The sequence below is a fragment of the Ciconia boyciana genome, chromosome 9 (genome assembly GCF_034638445.1).
Source record: "Ciconia boyciana chromosome 9, ASM3463844v1, whole genome shotgun sequence".
Lineage (NCBI taxonomy): Eukaryota > Metazoa > Chordata > Aves > Ciconiiformes > Ciconiidae > Ciconia > Ciconia boyciana.
The window spans coordinates 24,660,976-24,674,188 of record NC_132942.1 but is presented as its reverse complement, the minus strand read 5'-3'; the positions used below and the strand labels follow the sequence as shown (position 1 = coordinate 24,674,188).

At 44.6% G+C, this 13,213-nt stretch overlaps 1 protein-coding gene across 1 annotated transcript in view; it reads left to right on the top strand.

Annotated features, from left to right (window-relative positions):
* Positions 1–13,213, top strand: part of SF3B3 (splicing factor 3b subunit 3) — a 30,308-nt gene that overhangs the window by 10,593 nt on the left and 6,502 nt on the right. Inside the window, exons 12-20 of the mRNA XM_072873763.1 lie at positions 4,398–4,549; positions 4,963–5,118; positions 5,543–5,698; positions 6,366–6,509; positions 7,447–7,569; positions 9,026–9,180; positions 10,324–10,498; positions 11,121–11,326; positions 12,244–12,400. Of these exons, the coding sequence (XP_072729864.1) occupies positions 4,398–4,549; positions 4,963–5,118; positions 5,543–5,698; positions 6,366–6,509; positions 7,447–7,569; positions 9,026–9,180; positions 10,324–10,498; positions 11,121–11,326; positions 12,244–12,400 (1,424 nt within the window). The remainder of the gene's footprint in view (positions 1–4,397; positions 4,550–4,962; positions 5,119–5,542; positions 5,699–6,365; positions 6,510–7,446; positions 7,570–9,025; positions 9,181–10,323; positions 10,499–11,120; positions 11,327–12,243; positions 12,401–13,213) is intronic.

The following is a 13,213-nucleotide window of genomic DNA, read 5'->3' as shown; positions in this document are numbered from 1 at the left end:
TGGAAGGAGCTTTGAGCACAAACTGCCTTCATGTTCCCCAGAAATAAAAGGGTCAGAAGAGAAGTATTTCCACAGTTCATATCAAAAACACGGGCTTTTCTAAAAAGAGGCATACCAGTTTGTTAGAGACGAACCCATGCTCCTGCCTTCTGGACAGGGAGTTGGTAACATTTGCTCCCTCTGAGAGATGGAGGCTTCTGACATCACCTTACAGTTTTAAAACCTTTTCTCTTGGGGTTCCAGAGGACGACTTTGACTTTTCAGGAGATGGAGGACCATTGCTAACCTACATGAAACAGACCAGTCTTGCTGCTTCTTTTTAACTCCTTCCAAATTCTCCAGGTTCCAGCATGAAGATCTTCTCAATGATTTCAGAAAGGCTAGAATCTGTAGCTGTTGTGAACCATGCTACTTTTTGAATATAGTTAAAAGTCATGTGAAACCGATCCCCAAGTTACAATTCTCTGAATTCAGAAACGGTTCTAGTGGGTTTTAATCAGAAAGACTGCAGAACCTTTTCAGACATGTTTCTAATCTTGAAACTGCCCAAGTGCTGTTTTCTGAGTGTTCAGTTTGCAGTGTCGGGCTGCCTGGCTCTGCCTCGATGTCACAGTGTGCACGTGCTGTGCAAGGCCTCCGTAAGACACATACGGGTTTGCAGCCTTCAAAGCAAATACTAACCTTGGCTGGTACGTAGTGATACACACTACCAATACCAAGCCTCTTTTTTTCTTCCACAGGTGGCTGGTGGTGGAGGTGCTGATCACCACAGGTGTGTACCTACTGCTAGGGGCTACTGCACTGTCCCACAGGTTAACCACAGAGAATCCCAAAATCATGGGGCTGCTTTTATGCTAAGCTTTTCAGTAAATGAATTCTAGAAGCTGTTGTGTAGTTGGAGATTGTTGCCTTTGTAGTTTGGTAGCTGAGGAGTAGAAGGCAACTCCCATTCCATCTTACAGTCTTTGGGGAACAAAATGTGTCAACTGTGTCTCTGCAGAATGGTCAGTTCTTGCTGAAACAGGAGGTGCGTGTTTCAGAGGTGTTTTCAGCTCCCTTCTAGTCTGAGGATTGGCTCACAGCTGCTTTGTACAGACCTTCAAGAGGAAATGATTGTGTGCTTGAAGCACTTGTAGGTATTGCTGGCATGGGAATGCCTTGTGGTTATGGGATGCGTCTGCCCATCGGACAGAAGCAGATGGGATTTGGACCAAACCCTCTCTTGCAGTTAAATATCAAGGTCTGGGGAGCTAGATGGTTGTGTGCTTTGCTGTGGAGATAGTCATGAGCTGAGACCTAACAGTCTGCATTTCCTACCTGGCACTCTTGCATGAAAAGCAATGTGCCATGAGTCACAGCTGCAGACTCTCTGTGCAGGAGTAAACAGAAGCCCAGGAAAATGTGCTGTCATCCCATCAGTATCATTTAAGTGAGAAGAATCCTGAATTTTGTCACTGGTCATCTGTTTTTTTCACCGAACTCTTCTGAGCTAGTGGTGACTACATTTGTATTGGTGCGAATGCAGATGCTGTGGAGCGTGAAAAAACTCTTACCAGGCATGGACTGGTGTATAGGCATGGAATTCTCATGGACTAACTCAAACTGAATTCATGACAAATGACTAAAAGGACAGTAGTATAGAGTGCATGAACTGAAATGTGATGTTTTCATAGCTGGTCTTGATGTGTGCGTGAAGCTGCAGAAAACTTGTAATGAAGGCACAGGAGAGTGAGTCCAGCTGTGGTTCTTCAGAGTCATTAAAATGTCTCTATTACTCGCTGAAAGGAGCTAACTGGAGCAATTGGAACGGTAATAAGCATCTCTAAAGTCTTTTGTCTGCAGACAAAATAATATCTATCTGTTCAAAACTCTGGGCAGCCTGATGTTATGCTTGGGATTGTGCAGAGCTAAGTAGATACCTTTTCATATTAAAATCTGTAGATCTCTTCTTTTTTTAACCGAGAATACTTCTCAGTGTGCCCTAGGGATTTAGTCCTCTTAATTTCAACTAGGCTGCTATATTTTCTAAAGCAAAATTGTATTGTTTGAATCTAGATGAATGTGTCTTATTCACTGACTTCATTCTGGTAAATCAAACCCTTTATTTCAAAAGTTCCAGCAGAGGCATTAAGCAGCACTACTGGACTTCAAGCAAAAATGCACTTGTCACTATTATTGACACAGACTTAAAGGCATGCTCTAATATAACTGTAAGCCAGTGAAAAGAAAGAGCTAAAAAAGTATTAAGAGGTAGGAATGAGTTTCGTTTAGAGTAGGACTAAGGGAATCTGTTTCGCTTTCAAATGGGTGTTCTTTGTCCTGCTCCAAATCACATGCTTAAGCCTCCAGCTGGGACATGGTGGTTTATCATGAGAATGACAGCCCCTAGGGAGGAAGGCAGCAGCTCTCAAGAAGTTTGGAAAGCAATGATGGTCTTTGAAATGGAATTTTTAGAACATCCTGTCTACAGGATATTTATGAATTAAATGCTTAGCCTGTGAACTGCTAGAATCTCTGTTTAAAGCAATCGAGGAACTCTTGTAGACTTCTGGTGTTAAAAAAATTCATGCAAGTTTGTAGGAGAAGCTGCCAAAGCTGCCATGTAGTGTAGAAAATAACCAGTGTGTAACAGTGTATGTCTTACTGAACTCTTACCAGCTGCTGTTAACGTTAGAGAAATTGTCCTGTTAAGCCAAGTATTTAAATAGTTGGCCTTACTAATCAGTTTCTGTGTGCAGGTTCAGTTCTTGTTTTCTCATTTCCCCAAGTGGACCCACTCCTGTTAGTGGGGTTTGGGAGCATGCTGGAGGTTATAGGCTGTGACCACATAATAGAGTAGTAACAGAGTTTATGCCACAGACTAGTGTTGGAATTGCTTTAATTGTACAAAGCTCTTCAGTTTGATCAGAGCTGTGGTCTGTATACCAGATGTTGCAGAGAAGAATGATGTTTTTTTTCACTTGCATATTTTCAGCTGTATGTAAGAACTTTGTTATAAACGTGACACAGCAGGTTTGGCAATGCCTCCCTCTAAACAGGGTGGATAAGAAAAGGATCCCTTCCTGAAGTGTTTGTTTCGGTTAACCCAGTTCAGTTTCTTTAAGCTGCTGCATGGTATTTGCTGGCATCCTGTATTCATGCCAGTGAGTTCTTTATTTTCTTTCTCTACTTGGAAAGTCATTAGCTACTTCTCTGTGTCTCCCACATTTGTGAATTATGGAGAAACTCAGCTCAAGGGCCAAAACTGTGACAGCTCTCTTACACCCTCACCTCTGCTAATTGTCTTGTGCTTTGGTGCATAAGTCTGAGCTTTGGGTTGAGTTGGGTTAAAATGGGGAATTTTTTCTTTTTAAGAAATAGCACTTGCATGACAACAGCAGCAGAAGTGGAGTTGCTTCTCTGAGTCAATCTTATTTCTCCACCGAGGCTCCTGGCTCCGTTTCCCAACAGACTTCATTGTTTCTGTTGCTTTTATTACTCTCTTTTAATGAGACTCTCCTCTCCCCCTCTTTAATGCCTGTCACTTTCTGCAGAATGAAAATGGACAGCAGTAAACCGGGGCATTCCCTTTACCCAGTCTTACTACCCTTGTTTCCCACAAAGTTACCCTACTTCCAAATGAGCTCTTAAGACTATTTTGATCAGCATAGCTCTCCACATCCAAGCTCCTGGACTCTCCCCTTTGGGAGAGGCCAGTACTGGAGATAATAGTTGCAATACTGTCACTTATTCCATAGAAGTAAAGGTCAGTGTTCTGTCTTACAAATGTAATTGTTTCTCATCCCAGGAGACTGTACGGGTGGCTGTGTGAATGTCAGCTAGCTGAGCTTCTAGCTGAGGGTAGAGCAGACTAACCCCGAGCTCCTCTGCTGCAATGCACCCTAATTGTTCTCTGCAGCCTTTTATTATGTGGATACTAGATAGAGATGTGGTCCTTGAACCTCCTGTTTGCAGCATCCATGGTGCAGTTTCTGCAGATGGGTTCCATGTGTTCAGATTATTGGAGCAGAACATCTCATTTGACTTCATTGGGTGTTAAATCTGCATTCAGCTCCTCGTGTGAGGTGGGGCAAGTGTCTTAAAGGCTTCTAGACCTTGTGCTGTCTTTGAAAAAAGTAGGCAGGAGTCTTGCTTGCCAGAATCCAGAGTATCATGAATTGACTCTGTATCTGGATCATTTGATCTCTGGCTCAGTCTTGCATTGTTTGGAGTCTAGCAGTGGCTGGCTTTTGGACAATGTGTCCTAGAATGAACTTGCACAATACTGCCAGCAGATGTAATTATCAGAGGAATTCTGCTGAAGAGTAACTGCCAGACACCTGTCAGACTGCTAATTTTGTTGGGAAGGCTTGCATTTATTTCATCAGCACCCTTTTTTCCCTGTCTCCCTTGACCAGATGAATTTGATGCCTATATCATTGTGTCCTTCGTAAATGCCACACTGGTGCTGTCTATCGGAGAGACTGTAGAAGAAGTGACTGACTCTGGATTCCTGGGTACTACACCCACCTTGTCCTGCTCTCTTCTTGGTGATGATGCTTTGGTACAGGTAATGGAAAGCTGCTTCTGACATGTCTGCTTATGTCTGCCACTTTCTGCTTGCTCCGTGGCCATGATTTCTACAGTAGTGCAACATATGTCATGTCTAAAGGTGTGGATTGGCAGAGAATGACACTTATTCAGCCTTCCCCTTTTTATATCCTGCTGAGTGAAACTGGACCAGCTGAAGATGGTCCTAATCTCCTTCAGTGCGTGCTCAGTAGTTCCTTGCTGTAGTTCAAAGATGCAGTGCTTCCAGCTGGTGAGTGGCTTCGTGCTAGTTCAGCCTCTTGCATAGCTAGTGGATCACTGCTGCCAGGAGCGGTGCTTGCCTTTGGCTTTTTCTGTGTCAGAATCACCAGTGAGATGGGAGTTGTGAAAGGATGGTAAATACAGAATTAATGTGATCTTTTTTTCCTTTAGGTTTATCCAGATGGGATCCGGCACATCCGAGCAGATAAGAGGGTAAATGAATGGAAGACACCAGGGAAGAAAACCATTGTAAAATGTGCTGTGAACCAGAGACAAGTAGTGATAGCACTGACTGGAGGAGAACTGGTTTACTTTGAGATGGACCCGGTATGTGTGTTAATGTTGTGAATGAGTTCGGAAGAGCAAGGCAGAGTATGGGGCATGCCAGAGATTGATCCTTGATCAGACCTGCAGAAAAGGATTCTGTAGTGAAGTGTCCCTCTAGAACAGAGAGATCAAAGCCCTGCACATCTGGACTGTGTCTGTCTGAGATTATTTAATGGCTAATTAAAGTCTCTGAAGTTCATAACTGAGGCTGGAAATTGTGTACTTATCTTATTGCTATTCTGGTTCTTGCAATTGTAGCTGAAATAAGGCTGTAAAGAAATTATTTTTAAAAAAATACAAAAAATCCAAAGCACTATCTTAAAAAAAAAAAAGAGAGAGAGAGGTGGGGGGGAAGGTGTGGAGAGACATTTTGGTGCTAGTTTGCCCCATTGGCTGGTTAATAAGTTTCTTGTGTTTTTCTTAGTCAGGACAGCTGAATGAGTATACAGAGAGAAAGGAGATGTCGGCCGACGTAGTTTGCATGAGCCTGGCTAATGTTCCCCCTGGGGAGCAGCGCTCCCGGTTCCTTGCTGTTGGGCTGGTGGACAACACTGTCAGAATTATTTCCCTTGACCCTTCGGTGAGTAGCTGTTCTGTTTCTACCTCTTCCATTGGCTTGAAATGTTCAGAAGGGTACTCGAGAGGTGGGCTGTGTCCATCCAAGCTGTCTTTCTGTATTCAGGTGGATGACCACGAATGAAGAGCTTGCATGGCTTCTGTCTGCTGGTTGGGAGGAAGCATGGCCCTTGATCCTAACCTCTAACAGATTCCCTTGTTTTATCTAGTCTCACGCATGCCTGGAGGTTCAGCTGATGAGATACGAAAGCACTTTCTTCTTCCCCCCCTCCCCTTTCACTGTTTATACCTGTACTAAAAGCAGACTCATTCTGCAAGCAGGTCAGCAGCAAACCAGCATTACCATTCCTGCAACAGCTGAGTGTTCAAAGGATAACTGAAGTAACATAAACTTTGCTCAGGTCTCTCCATGCTAAATAGCTGCAAACTGTGCTAGAACAGTTTGGAAGCATCCAGTTTATCTTTTCCAAACCCCAGGGCTGCTACCACTCCTGCTTGCCAAAATCCCTAGAGCCAGCATCTATTGTGATTTTTTTTTTTTTTTCTGTGCTGAATACTTCTTTATGGAGATGTAAAAGGACATCTTTAAGCTCCTTAGATGGAGCTTGAATCCCCTTTTTCCATGCCAAGCCTTGCTGACTGGCCTAGTACCTCTTTTCTGTCTCCCACAGGATTGCTTACAGCCGCTGAGTATGCAGGCCCTTCCTGCACAGCCTGAGTCGCTGTGCATTGTGGAGATGGGTGGCACAGAGAAGCAGGATGAGCTGGGGGAGAGGGGCTCCATTGGCTTTCTGTACCTGAACATTGGACTGCAGGTGAGAGGTGCCTGCCTGGTTCTGACAGGCATTTCTTGGTAAGCCTTCCCTTGAAGGATGGATTGCTAAAATAGCCTTGTCATCATGCAGTGCAACAACACAGAGCCTGACTCTTCCCCCTTCGTTACAGCATGCTTAACAACTGTGACTGGGGAATTCACTGTGTGATGTAGTAGAGGTGCAAGTTTCTCTATGCATTCCTAGACTTGAGACTAGTCAAAAGACAGCATATTGTCCCAGACTTCATGTAGGACAAATTGTGCTTTTTCCCCTTCCAGAAAGAAGGCATGTTCTAAAAAAAATTTCTGGGTGAAATGTTCGGCAGTTCTTTAGAAAGTGCCTGTAGGGCAGAGTATCAAAGAAGTAACTGCCCACAACCACAAGCTCTGCTCTAATAACTCTGCTGTTGCACAGCTTTTTGTTGCATCCAGTACTGACTCTGTGATCTCTGACCAAAAAATGTTGTTTTGACAATTCAACATGTGGTAAAAATAATCAGAGCAGTCTAGGTTCTTTCACATGCCTTGAGTTTGATGTCAGAATGCAAGCTCTCTTTAAGCAGCAGGAGTTTTTGGGTAAATGCTTTGTACCAAGAGGGATTAGGATCTGGAATCAGCCCTCAGGTTTTTCATGGCTTATGTGATGTACCAAGCTTCTTGGTCTGTTTCTTGGCTTTTTTTTGCTGGGGGTGTGTGTGTGAGGGGGTGTGGTTTATTTGTTTTACAGTAATTTCTGCCCCACAGGAGCATGCAGGAGCTATGCTTTTTAATATTAAGAGCCAATTTAGATACAGCATGGTTGTAGAAGGGAGTTGTGCCGGAAGCTAAGAAAACAAACCCCTAATTCTTCAGAAATTGCCTCTGTTTTGAATAATGACTGTAGCTAGTTATTTCTTATCTGTAATCTTGATCTAACTTTTTGGTTTGCTAATGTCAAGAATGGTGTGCTGCTGCGAACTGTCCTGGATCCTGTTACTGGCGACCTTTCCGACACCAGGACCAGATACCTTGGCTCACGGCCTGTGAAACTCTTCCGAGTCCGAATGCAAGGCCAAGAGGCGGTAAGCGAGGCGAGCTCTCAGAGGGGTGCAGATCCAGTCCTCAGGCGCAGCATCCCAGTTTTCCTTATTGATGGGCAGGGTGGGGAAGCATCCTCTCAGCACAGCAGGACCCTCTGGGTAAGGGTGGGAAGTAGAATGCATTCATTATGGAGCTGCTTGGCTCGCAGCTTGCTCTTTCACAAACAGCCTTGTTCTTGTTGGTATTCCTCTTGCTTCTTAGGAAGTAATGTGTAGTGCTGCCCTGCCTTCTTTGAACTAGGACTCATCTGACCCATAGGTTGCATTTGCAGCGTGCCTGGAAAGCTCTGAGCGGATTCTTGGGCTTAGAGACTCTGAAAAACCTCGTCTTGCCTGCCTCATCTGCCTCTACCTCAGAGACAGAAATCTTACCCCTTGACTGCTTGATGCAGTGGATGGTCGTCTCCTGTGCATGTTGAGAATGGCTCAGCCGGGAGCTGGACAGCTTCCATGAATGGTTCAAGGAAAATATTTGCAGGATTTGGCATAGAGGGAAGAATGTGTTTCATCAGAAGTGCCATTTTCAGCCCTTCTGATGTGGCACTGGGGAGATCAGCCACCCCCTGCTTGACTCATTTTTGGATGACACCTTCAGAGTTGAGAAATATTGCCGGTCAGTGTAGGGAGCTGGATCTGGGAATCTGAGCTCTGCTTTAATGTTAAGGTACACTTGGTGAATCTCTTAAACTTCCTCCTGCCAGTCTGCCAGCTGTAACTTGGAGAAGAGGTGCTTTGCAGCTTTAGCAGAGAATGCTTATAGAATAGCTGAGTGCTTTTCTACTTTGAGACCAGTCTTAGTTCCTTGTTTTACAATACGGGGAGAAAAAACATACTGCTTATGGCCAGTCAGTGATGGGCTTGGAGTAGCCTGTGAGTGTTTCAATGTAATTCCAGCTTTTGTTGCTCAGGCAGAAAGTAAGGTTGCACTGAAATTGATTTAGCCAGATGTATAAAGCTGAAGGGTTTAGAAGTCCATCTGTTTCCTTTGTTTCCCTTAACTTGATTGAAAATAGGTTACTGATTATTTTAAGTAAATTTCACTTAGAGTGCTACAGCATTTGGATTGTGACAAAGCAGTAAATACTTATTTTAAAATAAGACCTCTTCCCATTAGAACAGGTTATTGTTTTAAAAAAAAAAAAGCGTTTGTGATCTTGGCTTTTACAGAAAACAGTTTTTATTGCACCTCAGTTTGAGCATTCATTGTCTTGATAGTGCTTTAAAGTTCCTCTTCATGCCATACACAATTTCCAGATAAAACTGTCTCTAGAAAGCAAGCAGTATCTCTGAAGGTATGCTCTGAGCTGGGTGGAGTCCACCCGCAAGAATTCACTTGTTCTAGTGAGTAAGAGTCTGGCACTGTACAGCCATTCATATTGCAAGGAGTGAGCTTGCCTCCATCCCCAGACCTAATAAGTTTGTTGTCTGTCTTTCTCAGGTGCTGGCTATGTCAAGCCGTTCCTGGCTCAGTTATTCCTATCAGTCACGCTTCCACCTGACTCCGCTGTCTTATGAGACACTGGAGTTTGCGTCTGGTTTTGCTTCTGAGCAGTGCCCAGAGGGCATTGTGGCCATCTCCACAAACACATTGAGGTAAGAACTGATGGGGGAAAATGAATACTTCTGGGCCAGGATGCCAGGCAGAGGGAGGGGTGGTAGATTCTCACTAGACATTCAAAAGGAAAGAGGTAAAGTGACTTACCTTTAGAATTAAGGGGTTTTTGAGGTTATTTGATTATGGATAATGATTTAATAGAACCACTTGGATGGATTTCAGAAAACAAATGGAATACAAGGATATTCCTGTCAAAAAGAAATAGGGTGCACTTCTCTGATTTGTGTTTTTCAGCTTTTTAAAATAACAAATGTAATTCAAGTTGTCCTTAAATTCTCTGATGCTTAGAGAGGAGGGAAGCTTTTAATAAATGTGAACCTGTTGTGTATTAGGATCTTGTGGTTTGTGATCTGAATTGGCTACTTTGCAGAAAATAAGCCACGTGATTTAAGAAATCAGAGGCATGACGGGTGTATTTGTTGCCTTTCTAAAGTTCAGCTTAGATTTTTAAAAGATACATGAAAATAATAGGGGAACACAAATTCAGGAGCTCTGCTTTATGGACTTGAACAGGCGCTTTTTTCATATCTGTCCTCATTGAAATATTACAGCATTCACTGCTTTTAAAGGAGTCATTCTTTCTGGAGAGACTTGTGGTTTTTAGTCACCAAATGCTAGAAGAACTGGCATTTCAGCTGGCAAGTCACAAGGAAGAAAGACTTGGCATTGCGTTCTTCATACTCTTTGTAACTAAAGTGCCTCTGAGGAGCATTTGATTACGTGTCAAAGTCTGTGTCACGTTTAGATTCAGAGTCCCAGTCCAAATGTGCACTTTCCGTCTTCTGTGTGCTCTTTGTTCCTCTCGGGATAGACCTGCTTCAGCACCACAGAAGCCCATCCAAAAGGGACAGGCACTCTGAACGCACCCTGGGCCAGTGAGAGTGCTCAAGTCAAGGACCCCGCACTGCAGAGCACACCTGTGCCACAGCATAAGCTCCCATTTAGGATGCTAGTTTTGCCCTCCTCTCTGGAGCTGTTTACTGGTTGCTGTCTGGCCCGAGAAAGGTGCTACTTGTCTCCAGCACTAGCCGGTTTCACAGACATAGAGCTCAACTACAGTTGTGTTCTCTCGGGCAGTTGCTTTCAGACCTTATTTAACACATCACATCTTTGTCACCCAGGATTTTGGCACTGGAGAAGCTGGGGGCAGTGTTCAACCAGGTTGCCTTCCCATTGCAGTACACACCCCGAAAATTTGTCATTCACCCAGAGAGCAACAACCTGATCATCATTGAGACAGACCACAATGCTTACACTGAGGCCACCAAGGCACAGAGGAAGCAGCAAATGGCTGAGGTAATTGGGGTGGGGGACAGGTACACACATCCATTCCCCAGAGGTGACTTCTGCAGCTGGAAATCCTCCCTGCTCACTAGTTCCCAGCTGCCATTGCCTGCAAGTTTTTGTGCCCTGTGTGAATGCAGGGACTGAAGGGAGCAAAGGTCTGCCTTGAAACAAAAATTTCAGCAGAATACACTACTTCCCAGTCCTCCTTTCTTTCCATGTTATTATGGCAGGCTTCAAGAACCACATATTGGAGGACAATCCTGCTTGTGTAAGACCATTCTCTGGGTTTTCTGTGACTGTTTGAGGATGTTTGGATTTCAGTGGGTTATTTTCTTCTCAATGTTGTTTCCAGACTTGCTGATTTGGAGAAATAGCTCCCAGACAACTGCCACTTGGGCAGGGCAGAGCTGATGCTGCTGTTCTCTGAGCTGCAGAGGCTGCCTTGGGAATAAGCTCAGGACAGGTGGAAGCTTTAGGATTTGGTGGCTTTTATGTCTTCACAGGCAGTACCTTGCCCTGGAATACTGGGACTTAAGGGAAGGGGGGGACTATATTTTATGCAGAGCATCAGCATGTCTGGAAAGGAAATCCACTGAGCTGTTCTTTTCTCCTGTCCTTTAATGTGCCATAGGAAATGGTGGAGGCTGCAGGTGAAGATGAGAGGGAGTTGGCTGCAGAGATGGCTGCAGCCTTTCTGAACGAGAATCTTCCCGAGTCCATCTTTGGTGCTCCCAAGGCAGGGAATGGACAGTGGGCCTCTGTTATCAGGGTGATGAACCCCATCCAGGGAAATACGTTGGATCTGGTCCAGCTAGAGCAGAATGAAGCTGCCTTCAGGTAAGAAGCGTTGCCAGATGCAGCAAGAATCTCTGCTTGTGATGAGTATTGTGTGTGTTTTTCTTTCTTTTGCTCAGCTGTTACTGAGTTGAAATCCAGATGCAGCATGTTATCGAGAGACTGGCTTGAGATTCCAGAAGTGATTGCCACATGCTTAAAGCTTTTTTTTCTTGCCTTTCCTTTCCTTCCCTTCCCACCCTGATCTGTCTGCATGTGACACTAAGAGCTGGTGCTCCAGAGCTGTTTGCTGGACCCCAGTGCTTAAAGAACAACACGGGGATGTAAATGACAGATAAGATAAGAGAGGAACAAGAGAATGTGCTGCTATCTCTCACTTCCCCTTCTCATCCAGATAAAATGAGCATAGATTAAATGGAAATAAAGTATTAGAGGGACTGGAGGGGAAGACCAACACAATAACCACAAAGAATAGTGAGTGCTTCAGCAAGTGAAGCGGAAGTAGGTCATTCTAGTCCAAAAGGCTGACTCTGTCCTGTTTTGTCCGGGATTCCCAACCTGGCTGAGCTAGGTACTGGGCAGGAAATAACACTGGAAGGTGAGGAGAGTTATGTGTATGTGTCCAAATTGGAATAGCCTTTGAAAAACAGCTTCTGGTGGAGCTTTGCACGTTGCTCAGCAGTGTCCAGCCTGTGAAAGCATAAAACTAATGCTTTGGGCATATGTGACAGCTGGAGCACATCTTTATATGGGGAGCATGGAAGAATGAAGGAATATGCATTAAACATTTCTGCAGGGAGGAAAATGACCACTGAAAATGAAATGTCAGTGTTGGAAGGGTGGGTTCCCAAATCTCTGCCTGGCTAGGTGCAAGTTGTGCTGTCAGGGAATCCAGTTCGTATTTGCAGTGTCGGTTTGTGTTGTGATCATGCTGATCTGGCATGTCTTGTGATCCCCAGTGTGGCTGTGTGCCGGTTCTCCAATACTGGTGATGAGTGGTACGTGCTAGTGGGAGTCGCCAAGGACCTCATTCTGAACCCACGCTCGGTTGCTGGGGGATTTGTGTACACATACAAGCTGGTGAATAGTGGTGAGAAGCTGGAGTTTCTGCACAAGGTGAGAGGGATGAAAAGGCCTGTTTGGGTGACTGGGTCATTTACAGGCAGTATTGGAATAGCTGTTACTTCACCCTGAATGCTATAATGATACTGCAGTACTCAATGGATCCTGAGCAAGATCATTATGCTGATGTTACACACTGGAAGCAGCCTCAGAGAAAATAAGCTGCCTTCTCCAAAATCACTTGGGACATCTTTTGCAGAGCTGAGAATTGAACACAGATCTCCTGAGAGTCCCAGTCCTTTGCCTTAGCTATACTCTTATCCGTCTAATTGGGTAAATAGGAAAGGAGCAGTTTTTCATGCCCCTGTTAGGGAGGGGAGAGAAACAGCTCTGTTTCCTTTTTGGAATATGAGCTCAGAGAGTTGCTCTGAGCACTTGTTTACAAAGTGAATTCATACTTGGGTCACTTGAACCCTGGTGCTAAGGCTCTCAGTCCACATGAAGCTGGTGTGAGCTGTCATCTTTCCTCTGATGCTGTTTTTGTTGCATGTAGAAATGATTAGTCACCTAGTGACCAGCTTGCTTGACAGGTCTCTGGGGCTTTAGCGAGGGTTTCGGCAGAACTCCGTTAAAACAAAATTCTGTTGTTCTTCCCTCGTGCATGGCTGACTTGAGCAGATGAGCACGTGGACAGGAACGTTGTGGCTTATTCACTTCCTGCGGTCCTGATGTAATGAGTGGGTTCTGTTCTGGACCAGGGCCTCTTCTGGTGCCACTGAACACCCACTTGGAAGTTGACAGAGCTGATGATATGAAATAATTTCTCTTAGCCAGTGCAACCAATCTGGGAACGCTGTAACTGGAAGC